Here is a 23,994-nt window from a genome sequence, read left to right as displayed (position 1 = left end):
TGTGGTAGACGACCCAACTGTAGATAAAAATCCTGTTCCCCAAAATCTCAGATCGGAACTATGGACTCAAATTTCTACCCTAAAAATGGCACATAATCTCACAGATCCATGGAGACTGCTAAATCCTTCCGATCTTTTACATTTCATTCAGGAGTGCATAATTCTTTTTCTAGGCTTGATTATATACTACTAGCTTATTCTTTAGTAACTGACGTCATCAAGATCAATATCGGCTCTATGCTTATATAGAGCAGCACAGTGGCGTAGTGGTTAGCACTTCTGCCTCTCAGCACTGGGGTCATGAGTTCAAATCCCAACCATGGTGTTATCTGTGTTGAGTTTGTATGTTCTCCCCGTGTTTGCGTGCGTTTCCACCGGGTGCTCCGGTTTCCTCCCACACTCCAAAAACATACTGGTAGGTTAATTGGCTGCTATTAAATTGACCCTAGTCTGTCTCTGTCTGTGTGTGTGTGTATGTTAGGGAATTTAGACTGTATGCTCCAATGGGGCAGGGACTGATGTGAGTGAGTTCTCTGTACAGCGCTGCAGAATTAGTGGCGCTATATAAATAAATGGTGATGATGATATCTGACAATGCCCCTGTAACAGTAACACTCCGTTTGCCCTTGGAAGGACAACGGAATTCTACTTGGCGATTCCCATCCTATTTATATACCTCAGGGAATTTTAAACAGCACCTTAAATACCATTGGTTGGATTACCAAGACAATAACATAGACTATTTTGACAATCCTATATTATTCTGGGAGGCATCTAAAGCAGTCCTGCGAGGGAACATAATAGCATACATGGCCAATCGGGAAAAAAGAATCAAATAAAATTTACCAATCCCTTTCACAAACAATGCAAACTCAGTACAATGCTTACCTTTCTGATACTAAAGAAATAACATACGCTAGCTATAAACAGGCAAAACAAACATTAGAAAACTTCTTACTTGCCCAAGCTCAGTCTAGAATAGACTACACAAAAAATAGATACTATAGGTAGGGCAATAGAACTGGGAGACTCTTGGCAAACCTCTCAAAGCCTTTTAGATGTAGAAGTCATATAGTGGCGATCAAAACACCAAAATCCTCACTGCCCCTCACTAAATCTAAAGAAATAGCGGGAGCCTTCTGAAAATACTACCAGACACTATATACAGCTAATCCATCTAATGATGCACTCCTGAATGAAATATTGTAAGAAGCCAATCTGCCGAAATTGTCTCCTGAACAGGAATTATTAAATACAGAGATTTCATCTCAAGAGATCTCGGATACTATCTCAGATCTGAAGCTTCATAAATCCCCTGGCCCTGATGGATTTACAGGTGAATATTTTAAACTCCTAAAAGTAGAGATAATTCCGACCCTACTGGAACTATATCGGACAATCCACCGGCACCGTCCTCATTACCCATCCTTCAACCAGGCATACACTACTCTAATCCCAAAGCCAAATAAGGATCCTATGTTAATGTCCTCATATCGTCCTATAACTCTGCTAAACCTGGATTTTAAAATTATTTCCCGTATAATGGCCAAACGCCTCCAAACTATACTGCCCTCCCTGTTGACCTCGCACCAATTAGGTTTTGTACACAGACGCCACTCGGTGCATGGTATTCGTACTGCAATAGCTTCAATAATTGCCTCTTCCCAAGATCCCCGCTCATCCAACATGCTTCTCAGCTTGAATGCTCATAAGGCATTTGATACAGTGTCCTGGTCTTTCTTATCAGCAATATTGAATGAGAGGGAATTTGGTCAAGATTTTATAGCAATGATAGATTATTTCTATGAAACCCCATCAACGTCTCTAATCATTAATTGATTAATGGGAGACCCTCTAGTGATGACAAGAGGCACTCGACAGGGGTGCCCGATGCCCCCACTGTTGTTTACCTTCTCGCTAGACCCAATGCTGAGAATGATCCAGCAGTGGCCCCAGATGAAGGGCATCTCGGTTGGCACAGAGTGCACAAAAATTACAGCATTTGCCGACGATATTCTGCTTCATATCTCAAACCCAGAGTCTTATCTGGGCCCGCTGATGGAGAAAATTATGGAAATAGGGTCAGTTTCAGGGTTCGAAGTAAATCTTGAAAAATCAATGGCTATCTATTTGGGGAGAGGCCCGGCAGAGCCTCAGAGGGCTCGGCCCCTTGGGCTGCAGTGGGCAAATGGGTCAATACCATATTTGGGGGTCCGACTCCCGAAGAACATGGCCACTCTCTATAACCGTAATATTAGTAAAGTCATAACGGACATGCAAAGGGAGCTAGAGGGTTGGGAACGACTCAATGTATCCTACCTGGGCAGGGCAAACCTCCTGAAGATGATATAGTTTCCGCGATTACTATACCAATTACAAACTTTACCACTCCTTACACAAAAAGACGCACAACAAATTAATTATCTTTTCCGTAAATTTATTTGGAAAAAGAAGCGCCCCAGGATTAGCCTTATCAAACTTCAACAACCCAAGACCAATGGAGGCATAAATTTCCCGGACATAGTTCAGTATAGTCATGCAGCTCATCTGCGATATCTGAAGGATTGGTCAATGGACCAGAGCACTTATACTAATATAGCAGTAGAAAAACTATTTCTTTCGGATATCCATTTAAAGGCTTTTCTTCACCTACACGATCAGGAATTGCCCTCTAATATTCTTGAAAACCCTCTTGTCCTTTTGGTTAGAAAGATCTGGCATATACGAAGACATAAACTCCACCTTAATACCTATAAATCAATACATTTACCGTTTATCAAAAATCCCGCATTTCAGAATGGCATGGCGGCTCGCCCCTTCACTGTGTGGGAGAGGGAGAGACTTTGGACAGCTGGGCAGCTGTTGAGCAGGACTGGGAAAAAGCCACTCCGCCACGTGGAGGCACTGGAGCTGTTTCCATTTTTGGGTCCATGTGGTCTTTCTTTCTTTCATTCAGGTCCAGCACTATGTCCGAGAGGTGATCTCGCTCTTCACAGCAGTGGATTGGGATAACCCTCTTGATACTTTATTAGTAGCTGTTTCCTCCAAAAGAGGAGCAATCTCATCCAACTATGCTTTTCTGAGAACCATAATAAATCACACTAAAATTAAATCGGGCTTGAGTGGATGGTTGCGCCATTTCCACCAATTAACAGAGCAGGTGTTGTTGAAAGGACTGGCCACTTCGATAAAGCTTTTCCCAGCTTCTATATATGCAGAGATGTTCCTCAACATATTCCACAGAGGCTACCTCTCACTGCATCGGCGGAATATTATTGGTCTTTCAGCTGACTGTAGGTGCCCTAAATGTGGCGAAACCCAAGCAGATCTATACCATTGTTTATGGGCATGTCCTATGATCAGGGCCTTCTGGACCCGTATATGGAGGTTTGCAACTGCAGATTTAGTTAGTTATTTGCCACTCACTCCTGATTGGGAAATACTGGGTATTTTGCCTTCTGAGACGCGAACCTCTGTAGGAGGAAGAAGGTTGCTTATGGCAATATCTGCAGTGGCTAGGAAATCGATCCTCCATATGTGGATCCAGAACTCCCCTCCAACACTCGATGAATTTAAAGAAAAGATGTTCTTTCTCCTGAGAATGGACTGGCTGGAGGCTTTTCTCCAAAAGGGTACCCTAACTCGCAATTTTTTTGAGACTTGGGAAAGCTATATTAATATCCTACCCTCCCAACTACGAAATCAAGTTAATGAATGCTTTCACCAGGCGTTGTGGTATGAAACAAGGGTATTCCTTCGAGACCCTCAAATTTTTGTATGAGATGATAGGGCGGGCCTGTCCTCTTCCTCTAGTCTCTCCGCACTCTGATGATAGGTTGGGGGAGGGGAAGCTGTAATGTCGTGACTGCTCTTCTCGTTGGGGGATGGTGACATATTTATTTTCATCACTAATGTTATCACTATTGTAGTTTTGCCTTGTTCCATGTTACAAGCCTATAATATATTCATATCGGCACTTATATCTTAGAACGTTTGTGACATGGTGTCGTTAAACCTCCACAAGTGAAACCCATAAAAGATGTAACAATATTTATGTACATGTATATTAATTGTATTTACAATTGAATGTTTCTCTTTCTTTATGAAACGAACAGTATTGCTTGATTGATGTCTGAATATCTTCAATAAAAAAATGTTTTGAAAAAAAATAAAATGGAATTATGTTATGTTTTTCATCCAGGAAAACAACATTTTAAGTGTATGAAAAGAAGTCTTAGGGGACAGGTTGTATTAAAGTGTCTTATATCTATCTATATGTTTTGAGTTTACACCTCTATGACCAGACCCATTTTCATGGCTTAACAATTTTAGTTTCTTCTTCTAGACATATAGAGGTTTCTTATGGTAACCTATGGAAATAAATAGCTTTTATTTTATATCCATTAGTGGTGGAAAAACAAACAAAAATCACAGAAAAATATACTTTTACTATAATTTTTCCCACTGTTCAAAATGCTGTTATTTGTTAGGCTTGCTTGTTCCCCCTCATTTTTTTTCCTTTTACTATTCATGTTTTATTGTTGTTGTTTATATGTCAAGAAAGGCCTTTTAGGAGTCATCAGACTCAAATAGGTCTCCTGTACTTTTGTTACTAATGCAGTGTAAATTGGCTCTGTTAGTAACTACAACAGTCATTATTAGATATGTCTAGTAGTAATACCTTGCATATGATAACTGAGATATCCAATGCTTTGACAACATGGAAGAACACTGTTTCATTTAGTTCCTGATCCAGCAATCTGTGGTATGGCAGCACCAAATAAGAGGTTTCTAAATGTCATTTTGTGTAAAGGGATTAAAAAGGTAAATAAGTGTGGTATTAATTTACTTGCATAGTGTGGGATAGCCTTGTTAGAAAGGGGGAAGACGGAAGTAACATAGCAAAAATGTCAAGGACACAATTAGGGAAGATTCAATTCAGCATGATGTGTCTCCAGAAGACATGGAGACACATCAAGCCAATGTCAAGGATGGAGTCTCTACTTGAGAAAAATTAGCGTAATAGCAGACAATGTTCCCAGACAATAGAATCTCCCTCTTAGAATGGATCTTCAATTTCCAACATTAGCTATAGAAGGACTAAATGCTGATTTAGAATTATTTAACGTATTAAATTTGTGGCGCTAGATGGATTAACAAATGTTTAGTGATTAAATAGTAAGAATAATAATAAACCCACCATACAATAGGCTGCTCCTTTCTTAAACACCTGTTCCAGGTATATATCTATAAAATAAAACATACAAGAAGTGCCAAACATAGTGTATTAATTACAATAAAGTTTAAAATAACAAGTACATCTAATCAATATCTGTGTACCACAGCAAATTAATCATAAAGCTTATCTAAAAATAATTGTCCTCTTTGTGTCTGATCAGAATTTTTTCTTCAGAACTATCAAAATTGCTGTTTATCTCGTAAAAAAAATAAGTATCATCATTGTGTAATACAGGTTGGCAACCCCTGGCACATGTGCCAGACATGGCACGCAGCACCCTGTAGTCTGGCATGCCGGGCTAGCTGTCACTGCAGGACATTGCCGAAACTGAACTGCTGCGAATGAGGCTCTATTGCTGAACGTATGACTCGAGTTGCATATCACACACAGCTGCCTAATGAGGCATTATATTAATTCGGGGCACTTATGTGTGGTATAATGTGAATTGGGGCACTTATGCCACACATAAAATGAATTGGGGGCATATTTGTGACATAATAGGAATAGTGGCACTTATGTGGGCATAATATGAACTGGGGGCACTACTGTGAGGCATAATATGAATTGGGTGCACTACTGTGGCATAATTAGAGAGAAATATATATATACAGAGAGAGAGAGACTGAGACTTACACACACAACTGGCACACCTGGGCTTGACTAGATTTTAGCCGGCACACTGATAGATAAAGGTTGCCAACCCCTAGTGTAGTATATTGTAAATAGTGAAAATATTCATTTACTGTGAGTATATATGCGTACTAGAATGGACATATAATATGGCTAAGTATATTCAATCAATACCAATTGCGGATTTAATATAGATGTAAAATAAAATACATTTGTACATCAAGCGTACATTCAATATAAGATATCAAGGCTTATCTGTATGGAGTCCATAGTATAGGTGTTCTATGTAAAGAAGGCAAGCCAGCGAAGGTAGTGTGATGCTCTGGGCAATATTCTGCTGGGAAACCTAGGGTCCTGGCATTCATGTGGATGTTACTTTGACAGGTACCCCCTTCCCAAACATTGTTGCAGACCAAGTACACACCTTCATGGAAACTGTATTCCCTGTTGGCAGTGGCCTCTGTCAGCTGGATAATGCAACCTCCCACACTGCAAGAATTGTTCAGGAATGGTTTGAGGAACATGACAAAGAGTTCAAGGCGCCTCCAAATTCCTGCAGATCTCAATCCAATCGAACATCTGTGGGATGTGGTTTTAACGCTCTGGCTAAGCTGAGAGAAAAAAAAATAAAATATATATATATATATATATATATATATATATATATATATATATATATATATATATATAATCTATCATATACATAATAGAGAGAGACAGATATGTATATATATTACACATATACACAAAGGGGGACTTGTCCTTTTAAATTACATTATATTTGCTACAATAACTATTCAGATTTGACCAGTGCTAGTGGAATTGTATCTTGTGACTACATATATCACTTATACCATTTGTCCATTAGGACTACTGATGTGTAAGTATATAGGTATTAATCAGTCACATGGAACAGATACAGCTATCAGTCTTTGGGGTAAATTTATCAAGCTGTGGGTTTGAAAAAGTGGCCTATAGCAACCAATCAGATTCTAGTTATCATTTATTTAGTTCATTCTACAAAATGACAGCTAGAATCTGATTGGTTGCTAAAGGCCTCTTTTTCAAACCCACAGCTTGATAAATGTACCCCTTTGTCTCTTGCCATGTATCTTTCCCAGATCGCCTCCTTTTTTTTCTTCACTTTGATCAGCTTTTCAGCCAGAATGGCTTTGTTCATCTACTTCCTGATTTCTGTCATCTGTCATCCCCCAGTCTGTATGCCAGAACATTTTTTAACTGTATCATTTAATTAAAGCCACTTTATAAACATTCATTCAAAATAAAAAAAAACAAGGCACTCAAATAATGATATTTTTCATCCTAGGACATTTACATCTGAAAGAACAAGAAGAAAAAATGTCAAAGTCTTTGAAAAACTACATTACAGTGAAGGTAATTTGTGTGGGCTGGTGAGTTGCGTTTTATCTTGGGAAATATTTGCAGATCATCTAGTAATGAGGCTTTTGCCTATAGCTATATTCCACATGGTAATAAAAGGACTTGCCAAAGTGTTGATAAAGGCAAATGCAGATGTTAATTTTTCCTGTGCCTGGATTAAGTATTGCACAAACATAGATATTATCAGTCTGCACAATAGGTTTTCATCTAGTTGGTCACTTGTTAGCGAGTGTGTAGCCAAAAGTCTAATCCATATTCAAAACTAATCCGTAAACACTGTTTGTTCTGCCCTACCATGTGTCTGTGCGAGCATATCCAAAATTAGTACATTTGCCAATGTTACCTGTACTGCATGTTTTTTGCCAGAAATTAATCATTGCAAGTATACACCCACAAACAATAGATATCATTGATTTAGCTTCCAAAGTGGTGGTTGCATCTGTAAACACAGATACTGCCAATTGTATCAAACAGTTGTCTGTCTCACTTTTGTAGTGAATGCATCTCCATGTGTACACTGCTCTTTGCTGTTGCTTGATAATACTGTTTTATTGATCAATCATGCCTTCAATATAGGCTGTAATTAATGAATAAAGCATTTATTTTTGTTTTTTCAAGTTCATGCTATTTATGTCTGAAGTTTGAAATCATATTAATACAACTGATAGGGAATGAGAATATTGAGGTGTCATACCTATGTTTACATTTTAGGGCCTGTATGTGCCAAGTTTATTTGCTTATTGCTGATTATGAAAATGTTATTAGTAACTGACTTGGCACAGCCTATACACCAAGCTTAATCCCATTGTTTATCCCCAGAGAGCACTCGCCTGATTAGTCTCAATGTTCCCAAACCGCTCTCAGGATAATCATTATGTCCACACTTTCTCCATTCGCCCTGAAATTGCCAACACAATTATTACTTGTGATGTAACACTATTACATTAGATTATACAATGCTCGCTATATATACATCACAGGATTGGTCCACAACATTGCAGTTTAATACAAGAGTATATTCAAGACTTATCAGTCAAATTTAATCATTTCTATAGCCCATTACGTAAAAATAGATGTATAGCTGTGTGTGGGCTGTATGAGCGATCATAAATAAACTGCACAAGGTCAAAATCTCAAGTATATCATATTTAAATCATTCTTTTTTTTTTTTGTCCAAATAGATCAATGATAGTTTATGAATTTGATAATTAATTTAAAATACATTTTCACATGTCTGATAACTGATGTCACTAGTTATCCCATATCTTAATTCCACTGTCTTATCCATGGTAGCCAAACGTATATGCACATTGCCAAAGAAATGTTGTAAACACACTAGGCTTTTTGAAAATTGCATGGGGTTTTTCACTAAGCATTGTTCCTATGATTTCTGTTCTTGGTGGAGGCTTCCATTCTCCCATAATGCATTTGCTGTACACCCTATTGTAGAGCAACCTATACATCTTCATATTCATTTGCTGCATCTATCAAAAAGATACATCATGATGTTCTGTATGTTTATTATTGTAATACTGGACATTTTCTTGTTCCTGTTTCTGTCCTGTTGTATGCATGTCCTTAACAACATGTCAACCGGCATCTAATACAAGATGTGCATAAAACCACTGTAATATGTATATATTTGTTTTTAGGAATATTTGAAATCCTTTTCCCCAGAGGAGTTCCGGATGTTTTGTTTGCGTTCTAAATATAGATCAGGTACTGGTGTCATTTTGCATTGTATTCGAACTTGCTTTTGTAAATTCTCTGTAAATCACTGTATGTAAATTTAACTTAAAATATTGACTTGAAATATGGCACATTTGTAGTAATCTAGTAATCATTATAAAGAACCTAAAAGCCATGTACATTTCTGCAAATAAGGCTGGATACACACTACAGAAAATTTCTCCTGATGCAGTATTGTTAACAATTTTACCAACGACCTACAGTCCCGTTTGACTTGCCGATTTATGTGGTCACACACGTTTTACAAGATATACCTTCAGATCTGTGCTCTTCATCTGTCATAAACATCTGCCGTGAATCTGTGAACTCTATGGAGATCTGCCTACACTGCTGATCACGAGTGTATACACACTGCAGAATCTGCCCAACTTCGTTCCATCTTTTTATAGAGGTTTTTAGTCCGTTTATAAAATCAAATTAAGCAATCTGATGTTCTTTGATACAGTAAAACATGATCGTGGGAGTGTACACAGTAATGCAATATCAGACCTAACAGTCATTTATCGTGTGATTGGCATGATAATCTGATGATAAACCTGTAGTGCGTTCCCAGACTTCCTCAATGGGGCACTTTGTTAGATTTGCGGATTACAAACTTTTATGTCTCTCTTTGCCCCATTGTGTCTGCTTTTGCACAGAGCACACACATACATTAATCAGGTAGTTGTAAGTAAGATTGCACCTATCCTCCTGTGAGAAGACAGCTCCTCCAGTGTGCAGAGGTTTATTAATTTTCTGCCGCTGTCAGCGTCTCCACAGTGTCTGAATGATGCTGAAGGTAAAAGCAGAGGTGTCTGATATATGTAAGTACCAGAATTCTGCTCAATACAACAAGTGATGGGGGTCCCAGCTGAAATATAAACATAAGACCATAAGTGTATGTGAAAAATTCCTTTAAATATATTTGGCATACAGAGCACACCTATTTTTGCTCTGTTTCAGGTGCACATGTTTGCTAAGATCATTATGCATGAGCAACACCTAGATACACCCATGATTCCTGTGGGCACCGGCAAAAGCAGGCACATTGGCGTATAACCTCACATATGAGAAATAAATGGCCATAAATGACCAAACAAGCTGGCATTCTGTATTATTGTTAGTGTTTTGTTTTGACTTTATGATTTTATCTTATGTCTTAGCTGTGGCGTACAGTAAGGATTCCTTGAATGAAGCGACAAGTACCCTTAACATAATCTCTTCTTTTATTAATGATGCCCACGCCTATCTAAAAGGTCAGCTCGTGTGCGAACCTATACAGGAGGATGTACTTTGGCAAAGGTAATTAATAGCCCAGTCTTTTTTTGGCTATTTTTAGTGTACTTGTCAGAGCCGTGTGATAAGTTAACCTTACATCTCAATTTATTTATAAGCCTATTACACAATGCTTGGGTGAATAAACTTGCTTTTGGACCCAAAATGGGTAAATTTGTGAAGCTGCAGTATATTGGAGACAATAGCCTCGTATCATCCTTCTTTCTATTACACATGCGCACACGGCAGACATGCACTTGTCACCTGCCTTACTCTCATTAGCTGTCCAGGCACTGGCAGCAAGGTTGAATAGCTGGACTGGATACGATGACGATTGCCACTAGGCTCAAGTATGGAAAAATTGGGGTCCTATGTAAATCACATCATTCTTTTTTTCTACAAGATTATGCATACTCCTTTTTAGGCGGTAATGGAAGCCTTTGATCTGTATGGTCATTACTGCAGCCTTTGTATAATTTGGCAAATGTCTGTATTAATGTCCCAGGATTCAGACAACCAACCCTTCAGGCTGTCACTTATTGGAGGGGCCCTAAATTAAATATTGGTGAAGAATAATCTTGAAAGACCCTGACTATTTTTTTTAAAAAAAGTTTTGTTTGCCTTCTGATTTTATGAATAGAATTGCCTCTCTAGAACAGGTCAAGTAAATCTTTCAGAAATAATTTTATTGTCTGAATTCCTACATATTGTGCAACATAGGTCTGCTAAAGTTCTTCACTGAAGCAAATTCATTGATGTTCCATGATGGAGCAATCGGAGAGATAAATTAAAATTGACCACCCCTGAAAAGACCCAAGAATCTAGGGGGCTTGACTGTTAGATTTGTATCTACAGCTATGTGAAAAAGAAAGTACACCCACTTTCAAATCTGTGTTTTTACATACGAGGCCATTAACAATCATCTAGTCCTCACCAAGTCCTAAAATGTAATAAATATTCAATTTCATGTGACAAATAGCCCATAACAGATCTCACTATGTCTGTATTTAGTCAGCAAAAAATAAATATGATGATGTTTTGACAGAAGTTCCCTTGAATCTATTTGAGGTTACTTTGGGGTACTTATATAACAGGATGAGAAAATAGGCCCTAGATCAGGCCTGTCCAACCTGCGGCCCTCCAGATGTTGTGAAACTACAAGTCCCAGCATGCCCTTCCAGCTATCTACAGGTTGTCTACTGGAAAAGCATGCTGGGGCTTGTAGTTTCACAACACCTGGAGGGCCGCAGGTTGGACAGGCCTGCCCTAGATGTAACCAACTACAGGCTATTTTCTCTCTCGTACTACAGTCTGGCGTCCTTCTTACCCCTGTAGATAAAGGGTTTACCTATAGGGAATGCTGGATAAGCATACCTTGCAGCATGCTAGAATTTTTGCATGTGAAAAAATATAATATGAACCATGTAGGTGCCCACAGAAGTACTATAAAGGGTGGGGCACATAGTCTGATTCACCTGCGGTATGTGTTCACGAAAGACATCCACCCCAGGTCTGGTGCTATACCTTACTAAGTCTGACCCGTCTGTGATGGTTACATCACTTGGTGGTTGAGGGTGTGCTTGTTTTTGTTTTCTCCCTTTCTCTCATTTGGTATAATATATATATATTGTACATACATTTCTAAAAAGTTGTTAATACTCCATCAGGAGGGTGGCGAAAAAAAGTGTGTGATTGTACAACCTGGTCGCTCATGTATTGCTTGGGTCGATGGACTTCTCTGGCACATTTTTGAGGGGCATTTCTGTCTTATATCTCTCCCATTCAGGTACCCTTTCTGACAATGGTTTTATCTTGGAGCCTTTCGGAATTGCCAATGGACCACATTAAGGGTGCCCTTTACACCTGCTAAATTTTTGCCCTAATAATAGAACCAGTGGCTGCCAGGATACATGCTAATAGAGAGATATCTGGTATTGGTGTCGGCACCTAAGAACATAAATTGGCTCTATATGCAGACAACGTCTTACTGACCATTGCAAACCCAATAGATTCTTTACCTCCCCTTTTGGCCGAACCTAACTTGTATGATCATTTCTCTGGCTATAAAATTAACCCAGACTAAACGTAAGTTTGGGGGTACATTTATCAAGATGGTGCGGGGTTGGAAAAGTGGGGATGTTGCCTATTGCAACCAATCAGATTCTATCTGTAATTTTGTAGAATTTACTAAATAAATAATAACTAGAATCTGATTGGTTGCTATAGGCAACATCTACACTTTTTGAAACCTGCAGCTTAATAAATTTATCCCTTTTAGACTTTTACATTCCTCGAACGGACAATTTCTCCCTCAAACAAATTTTTCCCTTTAATTGGCAATTACAAAAAATGAAGTACTTGGGAGTCTTTATAACTAAACATTACCATCAGCTTTTCCAAGCTAACTTCCTGCACATTCTATCACAAATTAAGTTCGATCTCACTTCGTGGTCCCATCATTTTTTCTCCTGATAGGCCGTGTTAATGCTACCAAGATGAATATCCTCCCCAGACTTTTATACCTTTTTCAGAGCCTTCTCAGCCGTATCCCGCTACACCTTCAAATTTTTTCAATATTATACCTCAAAATTCATATGGGCAGGTAAACACACATGGGTACGACTTTGGGTGCTGCAGAGGTCCCCTCCGGGTGGTGGTCTTGGCATCCCAAATTTTAAGCATTATTATCTCTACCCGTCTTGCTCAATGTATCTTTTAGTGTAACCCTAGTACCTCTAGAGTTCGGGTGTTCCTTGAGGCCTGAAGGTCTGGGATTACTGTCCTGCTGTTACTGCTTCCTTCCTCTGACTCCCATGAACTCGCTGCCCAAAGAAAGTTCTGTCTCATCTCGCTGTTTCCCACTCTTTGTCTATTTGGGATTCTGCCTCCCGAACATATGGTTTATTTCCTCAGCCCTCCCCAGTTATTCCTCTTTTTAATTCACCGGGATTTCACCATGGCCAAGTACCTTTTGTGTTTTACCCTTGGCACTCACTGGGTTTCAGATACCTAAATGATCTCACTCGTAATATTGTTTTCCCTTCATTTTCCGTCATTCAGTCTAAATTTGATATTCCTATATTACTAAATTTTTTTAGCAATGTTTGCAATTACAGATCTTCCATGCCTCTGTTAGGTGCCGTCTTTCCTCGCGTCCTTTTGCCACCATTGAAACACTGAGTCTCCGCCAGACGTCCACAGCCTGCCTGATTTCCACTATATACTCAGAACTTACTCTTTCTACCGATCCCACGAAGTGGCCTGGGAATGGGCCTTAGGTGAGCCTTTGGATGATCATGACTGGGCCTATATTCGGGAGAATGCAGACCCAAGCTCCATATGTATTAAAATGAAAGAGTATGAGAGTAAATGTGTATATCATTTTGTTTCGCTGGTAGTATGTGCTGGTTCGACTCAAAATGATATTCCCTGACTCCTCCAATAGATGTTTGCGTGGATGTTCTATGGAGGCACGTTCCTTCACATGTGGTGGGATTGCCCGAAACTTGCCCGTTTTTGCTTGGACATTCTCAAAATAAACTTGCTTGGCATATAATTTCGGCAGCTACCTGTCAACTAGCGGCTGATAGGAAACAACATACCCCTCTTTACTTCAAACCATTATTAGCAGGATTTTGGGTTTGGCATGTACAACGCATGGAATTCATGACCGGTATTAAGAAGTCCTATAAATCTTTCAACAAAGTCTGGGGTCCACGGCTGACCTTCTTACAATTTCGCTCTCCCTTTATTTATTACTGATATGTCCTTCCCATTTCCTCACTTCTATTCGGTGTTCTCACCCCGTAGCAACCTTAACTCTACTCCTTTTCCTGTAGCATCCTAGCCACACTGTAATATTTAAAATATAGCATAAAGTGTCTTCAGAATATGTTTTCAATGCTGGCTCTTCATTATTGTAAATAAAGCCACTAAAAAGAAGGAATGAGGCTTTAAACAAATGTAAAAAACTTACCTTTTTTGGGGGGTTTTTCAGACCAATATTAAAAAAAATATATATATTATTATTTGAAAATTTTTAAACACATTTTAATATAAATGATATACTTTTATTTTCATGCACTGTGAATTTATCCCAATGGACACAACAGGTTAGCAAAGTTGCATATACAAATACAAGCCTATTATGTTCTAAATCTATTAAGCTTCTGCGGTTTTAAGTGCATTTTCATTGTGGCAATCTTTTATGCTTTCTCCATTTGGTTAATATATGTAATGCACTATGGTAATGGAGTTGGCTTCAAAGCAATAAGTGGGAATGAGTCTAAAATATTATTGGTCTATTGTAACATTGGAGTTCTTTCCATGTCCCCATATGGATTACTATTCAGCCCCTATAAAAAAATTATCTATTTTTGTTGTAGTTATTTTTTCTTTCAAGTATTGGACTTTACCTTTTTTTCTTAACTAAAGCTGATGTTTAGTAATTTTTTTCACATAATATGAGCAAACATATTTCCTTTGACCCCCAAATATAATAGGTTTCCACTGACTTTTCCAATCCTGATGCCAAAATACACTTGCATCAGTTTGTAGACCTTTCATTCTGTAATATCCATATTAAATAGTTGCATAATAGAGTGCTCAGGTCTTCTACAACTGTATCGCAGGCAAGCAAATGCTCTGAATGTCTCTCAATGATTATCCTCAGACAGATTCAGCTAGTAACTGTAGTAATGTAATATGTACGCTGAAACTGGGTCAAATATGTTGCACTTTCAGGATCAATGTCTCACCAATTTCTTTGTATTATTGTGTTGTGACTGTAACCTAATCAGTATTTTAAAGGTGCAGTTTTAAACTAAACCATGCTTTCTCACAATAAGTCTTTCTTTTCTGTCAAAAGCCTGAATGAAACAAAGCTGAATGTTAAGGCAGCGCTTGCAGATGACTTTGACACCCTGCGAGCTGTCGATGCAGTTATGGACCTCATTCACCATGGCAACCGACAGCTTAAGACTGTTTCCAAGGTAACCCACCAGGAAATAATCTAAAGATGGCAGCTGTCCACAGCAGCAGGCTCAAGGGTGCCCTATGGTTTGCTTTTAGTTCTAAAGCACTTTAAGCTGTGACTTTTAAGCTCAAACATGTATTGGATGTATTTTTATGTGTTCTTTAGACTTGGTATAGTTTCTATAATAGGCTGACTCCTCTGCAGGCAGCACAGGCTTTTTGAGATGGCTTGTAAGGCTGTACCTATTTTTGTGAGTTACGTATGCTTTAAATTAGTTACTTTGTGCTTAGCAGTTTAACATTATAGTTTAACTAAAAAATACCTTACACGAAAAAAACTGTGTTAAACTATAAGGTATACCTGTGCAAATCAAATCCATATACAACACTATAGTTTTATTTTGCATTGTGCATATAATTAGCTGAACACACTGGAATTTCTAACATGCACTGTCTGTTTTCAATAGTTTATCCACACAGAGATCAGAATCAAGACGGAAACAAGGGGCTGTAGAGAGTGGTATATAATGTGTGTATATGTTAGAACAATTTTTTTTTACTTCCAATTACAAACTCTCAGAATCTCTCATCTCTATCTTGTGGGGGACACTGGACCCTGGGGATATAGATTCTACAATAGGTATTGGTATTTCAAATATTACTAGTCTTGATCTCTTCAGTCTTCCATATCCCTATCCCACCTCCCACCGCTTCCCCACTCCATGAGTGTGATGTGTTCCTGGTGGTCCCCTTCAGTACCAGGTTTTGACTGAGGTCCTAGCACTGCCACCACACCAATGGGCAGATGCTACAGTGTCAGACTACGCACCTGGGAAGCGGCAAGGTAATTGTCTCCTCATTCCCTCATGCACAGCTTGCAACGTGGACAGTCACGTTGCACCTGCCTGCAGGGATAAATCCCTAGCACAGTCTATTTTTGAGCTCGCTCAACTCACTATGTATCCCCTTGTTCTAGGCAAAGGGATTCGTCTCCATCTTTTTTTATTGGACATGCGTTCCAGTGTGTTTCACCAGGGGCTAGTTGATCCCTAAGTGACTCCACAAGATGAACCAGTTTCGGCACAATACTTGCCTGAAACAGTGCAAAGTCTTAAGATTTCCTCTTTTTTGAGAGGGTTCTGGAGAACTCTTACCTGGCTAAATTTCGGAAATGTAAGAGTTCTGCCTTGGTCCGGTCCTTGGGAGAGTCTGATTCCGAATGCTCCTCCCAAGAACAAGGCAAGGTAGCAAAATATTCACACATTGAGGATTCCTTGTGTTTTGACAAGGATTCCGCAAGCCATGGGATGGATAATTTAGTGTGGGTGGTTCAGAAGGCACTACACGTCCAGGACAGCGAGAAGTCAAGGGAACCTGGCAGTTTTGAAAGAAATAAAATGGAGCTGCTTTCTTTATCATCATCTCCGGAATTTCAACTACGATGGTCTCAGCTCACTGAGTCCTATCGCTTGTGGCTTGGGAGTAGAGATGGTCACTGACCCCCGTGTTTTGGTTTTGGATTCGGTTTTGGATCTGGATTACCGTCGTGTTTTGGTTTTGGTTTTGCAAAACCGCCATTGCGTGTTTTGGTTTTGGTTTTGGTTGGTTTTGTTTTGCTATTTTGTTGGAAAATACATGTTTTTGTGCCTAAAATAACCCAATTTAGTGCTCCAACTGTTTTAGAGATAAGTAATCTAATTGTTGAGGTAATAAATCATCCAAAAAAACTGTTTAATTCTTCGTTGGTAGGCCTTCATTTATTCTACACACAAAACAGATTGTCTTCCTCTCCATTATGCATATTGGCAATGCAGCCATCGTCTTTGAATCTATATTACACCCTACACTTATAGTTAAATATGTAAAGAAATGGAAAAAGACAGTTTGCTTTCTGTCTCTATAGGCCCCCTCCACTTTTTTAAAAAAACAAAAAATTCAGCCATTATAGACTGTACAATATTAATTGACATGAAGAAAGCCAGTTTGGTTTCTGTCTCTCTAGGCCCCCCTCCACTTGTATAAAATACTAATAAATTCAGCCGTTATATACTGTACAATATAAATTGAAATGGACAACGGCAGTTTGGTATCTGTCTGCATCAGATCCTCTCTCCACTAGGAGTAAAATAGAAAACTATTCAGCCGTTATATAATCTAGAATATAAATAGAAATTGAGAAAGGCAATTTGGTATCTGTCTGCATCATAATCATCAACATCATCATTAGCGCCCTCGTCGCCTACACAAATCTCCCCCTCATCCTCTTCTAATTCCAAAGTGAGATCCTCAATTTGGGTATCACCGGCTACACTCGGGCTATTAAGGCACACATCAGCAGAATGCTCACGATTAGACATCCCACTGTTGGATGGACTCTCCACAGGGATTGTTGTCATTTGTGAATCAGAGCAAATATTCTCCTGTAAGGCCTCACTGTTATCTTGCAGCTCGGCTTTGACGTGTAACAGTAGTTGTGCACCAATTGTAGGCTGGGTAACTTTTTGGGATCTGCCACTAATAGCCAAAGGTGAAGGCCTCATTCTCTCTTTGCCACTGCGTGTGTAGAATGGCATGCTTGCAATTTTTTTTTTATTGTCACTTAACTTTTGCTCAGTTACACTTCTTTTTCGCTTCAATACAGTACATTTTTTTTTGTTGTTTTTTGCACTAATTTGAAAACACTCTGTTGTTTGACATCGCCTTGGCCAGATGACGTACTGGGAACACTAACATCAGGACTGGTGACAGAACCTGGTTGCTCATTCAGATCATATGTGGACTGCTTTGAATCCATTCTGAGCACAAACCACTGGGGAGTGCTAAAAATTATTTAGTAGATACTGCTGACAGATATGACTTTTGACAGCCAGAAATATTAATGCACAATTAGGGAGGACACCCCAAAAGCACTGAGGAGTGCTACAAATTATTTAGTAGATACTGCTGACAGATATGACTTTTGACAGCCAGAAATATTAATGCACAATTAGGGAGGACACCCCAAAAGCACTGAGGAGTGCTAAAAATTATTTAGTAGAATCTGCTGACAGTTATGACTTTTGACAGCCAGAAATATTAATGCACAATTAGGGAGGACACCCCAAAAGCACTGAGGAGTGCTACAAATTATTTAGTAGATACTGCTGACAGATATGACTTTTGACAGCCAGAAATATTAATGCACAATTAGGGAGGACACCCCAAAAGCACTGAGGAGTGCTAAAAATTATTTAGTAGATACTGCTGACAGATATGACTTTTGACAGCCAGAAATATTTATGCACAATTATGGGGGACACCCCAAAAGCGCTGGGGAGTGCCAAATATGAAGAAAAAATAATAAACCTCTATCCTCCTCTCTGCACTAGCGATTTTGGTTACAGCAATTGCAAGAACAATATTGTATTCTCTGTCCCTGCTCTAATTAGCCTATGACTACACCCTGCTCTCTCCCTCTGTCAAATGGCGATGGATTGCTGTGGAGGCGTGTATTTATAAAGTTGAAGTATCGCGAGAACCGAGCCCCGAGATCCGACGACGTCACAATGACGTTCGGCCTCGATTTGGATTCGGAATGGGCGGGAGAGTACCGAGCTGCTCAGCTCGGTACTCGGATACCCAAAGTTCAGGTGGGTTCGGTTCTCGGAGAACCGGACCCGCCCATCTCTACTTGGGAGGCAGGCACAGAGTCAAAAAAAAAAAAAAAAGACTTATTTAGCCCCGAATTGGATAAGATTAACCTGTAGGAAGGCGTTGATTCCTTCCGGTAAATCTACCAAAAGCTTGGCGGTCTGCTTCGGCCCTTTCGCGTTGCCAGTAAAGACAGAGGTGAAGGATCTTGACGTTTTCTTCTCAGTTCCTCATGCAGAACAGTATAGAAATAAACAGACTTGACGCTTGAAAAGACAGATGGCAAAGCCCTCAGACATACTGTCTTCATGACAGAGATTCCTGCAAGCCAGGGGAAGCTGCAGTGGTAACCATCTGCTACTCTGCCGGTTCAATTCCACTTCAGATTCCTGGGTGAGGGGAGTTACTGATTGGGATCTTCTCAGCTCAATCTTCATGTTTTTCACTGCTGTTCTGGAAGTGCTGTGGACCAGAAAAAGCACCAGGCCAAGAGGCTAGCCATTCACATATTGATCACAACACGTGATTATTAATAAACAGGTTTCTATTTAAACCTAATTTTAAACCTTAAAACATTAAAGTACATGGTATCCATGAACATCAAGGATGCTTACTTGCATGTTCCAATCGGGGAAGGTTACCAATGCATTCTCAGGTTTACAGTTCAGTCCCGCGACTTTCAGTTACAGGCTCTGCCCTTTGGTCTTCATAGGTGGTTGCTCTCCTTGTTGCTGGAGAGTGTCAGAGATGGAAGCTCTAGCTTGCAAATTGTTCTTGGTGTTTCATGAAGAGGACGCTGTTCTTCATATGAGACCATCTTTTTAACCTAAGATGGTTTCCAATTATCAATTAAATTAAGACAATTTAATCCCAGCAATAGACCAGAATTTGTCTACAGAGGAAGAGGGATCTCTTCACTCATTAAATGTTGTTAGGGCCTTGAAAATTGTCACAAAGACACTAGGGGGTAAATGTATCATATTCCGGTTATTTCAACTCGCGGGAGTTTGGCGAGATGACAGCTAAAATTTAAAGTGGCGCTGCCTTGTGAAGGCAAGTTTCCCTTTACAAGGCAGCGCCGCTTTAAATTTTAGCTGTCATCTCGCTGAACTCCCGCGAGTTGAAGAAACCGGAGTATGATCCATTTACCTCCTAGATGTCAGGAAATCTGATGATCCTCTAGTTCTCTATGATGCCTACATTGGCCTGCTTCTTTATTTAGTTTATTTCGTAAAATCAGATTTATTTATTTTTGTTATTTTTTTTTTTAAAGTGGAAAGCACCATTAATAATTTTTGGAATATGCAAATTAAATAGCTTCACAAAATCAATTTCCTAAATATCCCAAAGATCTTAAAATGATTACCTGTATTTTTTCCTCTAAGGTGGCACGTAGATCTCAGCGCAGCCACTATATTAGCTCTGCTCATTTCATGTACAGGAAAATGCACAAAACATTGTATTCATTTGATGATGCCAATGTCAAATAGGGATGCAATTTTTGTGTGATTTACAAGCATTAAAACATAGTAAAAGAAGGGGGGTATTGTTATGAATTTAGGAACCAATTATACACTTTTGAGAGCCAATAGAGTTAAGATTAAAGAAAAATGACTTTGGTATCTTGTTAGGGGGAGGGGGGGTTACTGTGCATCTGCGACTGTCTTGATCTCAGGAGGTAAAATAGTACCCACAAAAGACTAAAGAAGAAGGGATATGTCTGAACTTTGACCAACTGATGCTGAAAACTGGATTGGTCAGACTTTAAAAGGGTTGTTCACTTTTGGAAATCCATGCTTTATTAAACATACCCAATATGTATTGGGAGTCCACCTTGTTACCTGAAGCTTAGAGTAGGCTCTCACTGCTGGTGGGCTAAGTCTGTCCCTAGCTCACAGTAGAGGGCAATCACTACCTGGGTCTTCACTTCCTGTCCCCCTCTTTGCTATAGAGAGGGGGGAGGATTAATTCATCAGGGATATTCCTAAAGTGCACAACCCCTTTAAGAAACAGAATGATGATGATGGATAGTCATGAGGAGCAGAATCCTTCACTTTCAAGTCAGTCTAGATCAGGGTTGTCCAACCTGTGGCCCAGCACGCCTGTAAATGTGGCCCAGAAAGAGTTTTGGTTGTGGCAAGGGGGCAGCACTGTTAATGGAAAAAAAATTCCTGCAAAAAAAAAGAAAAGAAAATACTTACCTTGCGGTCACGTCAGCTAGTACTCCGGCTCCCTCCCTCCCTTGTCTCCTCCTCCGTGCGGTGCTCGCAGTGAATGTCAGGCGTGATACGTAGTATATCAGGTTCTGGGCGCTAGAGGTAAAGCATGTGCTTTACCTCTAGCGCCCAGAACCTGATATACTACGTATCAACCCTTTTTGGGAGGGTAGGGATTCCCTCCTGTCCATTTGCAGGTTCTAATCTTTGGCTGCTTTATACATATTAAGATAGCGCAACCCACCCTCTTGTTCATCTCGAATGTCAGGCGTGATGTCATCACGCCCAACATCCATTGCGGAGCGCAGCACAGAGGAGTCACCCGCGCGAGAAGAACAATCAGCAACACAGAATTGGAGAAAAGAAGAGAAGAGGACAGGAAAACAAGCCGATTAAAAGGTAAGTTAAGGGAGATTTTTTTTTTATTATTTCAAGGGACGCTGACCAGTGAATAAAAATCGCCTGGTCCTGGAGCATCATGGACCTTATCTCCCTGCTACATACTTCTACTTGTAATACTAATGGGGCATTATATATTATTCTCTTTGGCCCATTATAAGTTGTTATCCCTTAACTAACATAGTGGTGTAATTAGCAAAACAGGTCACAATTTGGGGTCACAGTGATGTATATGTCAGGTACCGCAGGCCTGGTCAGGGCACCCTGATATACAATGCCTGGCTTAAATGCACTTTATTGATATTGCATCGAAACAATACAAAAAGTGATTATAGTATAATAACTAGAGAGGATTTTTTGAACAGGGCGATTGAAAGGTAAGTATAGGGGGATTTGAAAAAAAAGTGATATATATATATATATATATATATATATATATATATATATATATATATATATATATATATATATATATCTATATATATATCTATATATATATATCTCACTTTTTTTTTCACATATATATATATATATGTTACCTATGTTTTCTATGGTTTTTTGGATGATCAGCTATCGTTATTGTTAGTGTATCTTATGTGCGGCCCAAACCAACTCGTCGTCTTCCAATGTGGCCCAGGGAAGCTAAAAGGTTGGACACCCCTGGTCTAGATCAATAAAAACACCAACTTAGCTGCCCTTTCTTTTTCTGGAATTATTCTATTGTGTGGCCAGGAGATTTAGCTGCCAATCCCAGGGTTGTACAATGGAGTAATATGCCCAAGTAAGAGGCATTGCTTGTTAATAGCCAAATTAAGGTAATCCCTTCAAAATAAATCAATAAAACTGAACTCGACCTATAGCCAGTTTAAAAATATTTTTTAGAACAAATCTTCACTGGGAGTGGCTTGTGTACACAGGCATATATGTATGCACTGAGGTCCGTCATGAATGGAGCACTATCATGTGTGTTAAAGGCAATAGACCTTTTGCCACCTGTAAAATCCCTTCTAATTCAGGTATAAAGTGCGCACTGGAGAATTGATCTGAGACACACACAGTTATCTGGAATAATCAGTTCTGTTTTACTGAAACTGGTATACTAATATTTATACAGAAAACATGGCAGACCATCAATCAGTTGTACAAAGACATCTGTAAAACTTCCTCTCCAGACATGTCTTGTGTTCTTGTCTCTCTCTATATATGTTATCTCTATACAGGAGTTATTTTTAGGGGTTTTCATAAGTAAACCCTCTCACCTTTGACACATAGGTCATTATTATAATTGGAACACCTTTAGCTATGAAGGTCTGTAGTTAATCATTTTTAACTAATTGGCTTCTACATGAACTATTTCTATGAAAGATATATATTGCTTAATTAAAAAGATCATAACTTCCTTTACATGTGCTAAATTATAGATCACTGATCCCTTAGTGTGTATACACATGGATATTGGTTGCAGCTTTGTTCAAACCATGGTGTTACATCCGTTCTCATTTATAAAGTCCATGTTCCATTTTCCATTCAGGACAGTTTCCTATATCCTTCTCCATTAACAATCCAGTCACAATAGATATAACTTACAAGGTACACTTGGATGATATGTTGTTGTTACTTTAGGCGTTCCAACCCCTTGTGCAGCTTTATCGCATTTCAACTAGAGATGAGCGCACTCGGATTTCTGAAATCCGAGCCCACCCGAACGTTGCCGATCCGAGACAGATCCGGGTATTGGCGCCAAATTCAAATCTGAAACTGAGGCTCTGACTCATAATCCCGTTGTCGGATCTCGCGATACTCGGATCCTATAAATTCCCCGCTAGTCGCCGCCATCTTCACTCGGGCATTGATCAGGGTAGAGGGAGGGTGTGTTAGGTGGTCCTCTGTCCTGGTAGATCTCGTGCTGTGCTGTTTAGTTCTGTGCTGTGCTGTGCAGTTCTGTGCTGTGCTGTGCTGTGTTCTGCAGTATCAGTCCAGTGGTGCTGTGTGCTGTGCTCTGTCCTTCTGAGGTCAGTGGTGCTGCTGGGTCCTGTGCCGTGTCCTGTTCAGTCCAGTGGTGCTGTGTCCTGTGCTCTGTGCTTCTAAGGGCATAGTTATTTCCCCAATATTCCCCTGTGTTTAAAAAAAATAAAAAAAAGTTATTTAAAAAAATACCAAAAACGAATTTAATTTTTTTTAATTACCACAAAATTTGCACAACCAATCCTGCAGTATAAGCCCATTGGTACTGCAATATTACCAAGTTCACACATTCAGCAGTAAAAGTCCAGTGGTACTGCAATATTACAAAGTTCACACATTCTGCAGTATCAGTCCAGTGGTGCTGTGTCCTGTGCTCTGTCCTGCTGAGTTCCGTAGTGCTGCTGGGTCCTGTGCCGTGTCCTGTTCAGTCCAGTGGTGCTGTGTCCTGTGCTCTGTGCTTCTAAGGGCATAGTTATTTCCCCATTATTCCCAAGTTTTTAAAAAATTAAAAAAAAGTAAAAAAAAATTAAAAATTAA

At 39.4% G+C, this 23,994-nt stretch overlaps 1 protein-coding gene across 1 annotated transcript in view; it reads left to right on the top strand.

The window, feature by feature from the left end:
• CARS2 (cysteinyl-tRNA synthetase 2, mitochondrial) overlaps positions 1–23,994 on the top strand; it is a 76,933-nt gene that overhangs the window by 44,109 nt on the left and 8,830 nt on the right. Inside the window, exons 9-12 of the mRNA XM_075200015.1 lie at positions 7,197–7,264; positions 8,923–8,989; positions 10,162–10,300; positions 15,141–15,264. Coding sequence (XP_075056116.1) covers positions 7,197–7,264; positions 8,923–8,989; positions 10,162–10,300; positions 15,141–15,264 — 398 coding nt within the window. The remainder of the gene's footprint in view (positions 1–7,196; positions 7,265–8,922; positions 8,990–10,161; positions 10,301–15,140; positions 15,265–23,994) is intronic.

The sequence above is a fragment of the Mixophyes fleayi genome, chromosome 2 (assembly GCF_038048845.1).
Source record: "Mixophyes fleayi isolate aMixFle1 chromosome 2, aMixFle1.hap1, whole genome shotgun sequence".
NCBI lineage: Eukaryota > Metazoa > Chordata > Amphibia > Anura > Limnodynastidae > Mixophyes > Mixophyes fleayi.
Note: the sequence above shows the minus strand (reverse complement) of the source record. Positions and strands in the feature narration are given on the sequence as shown.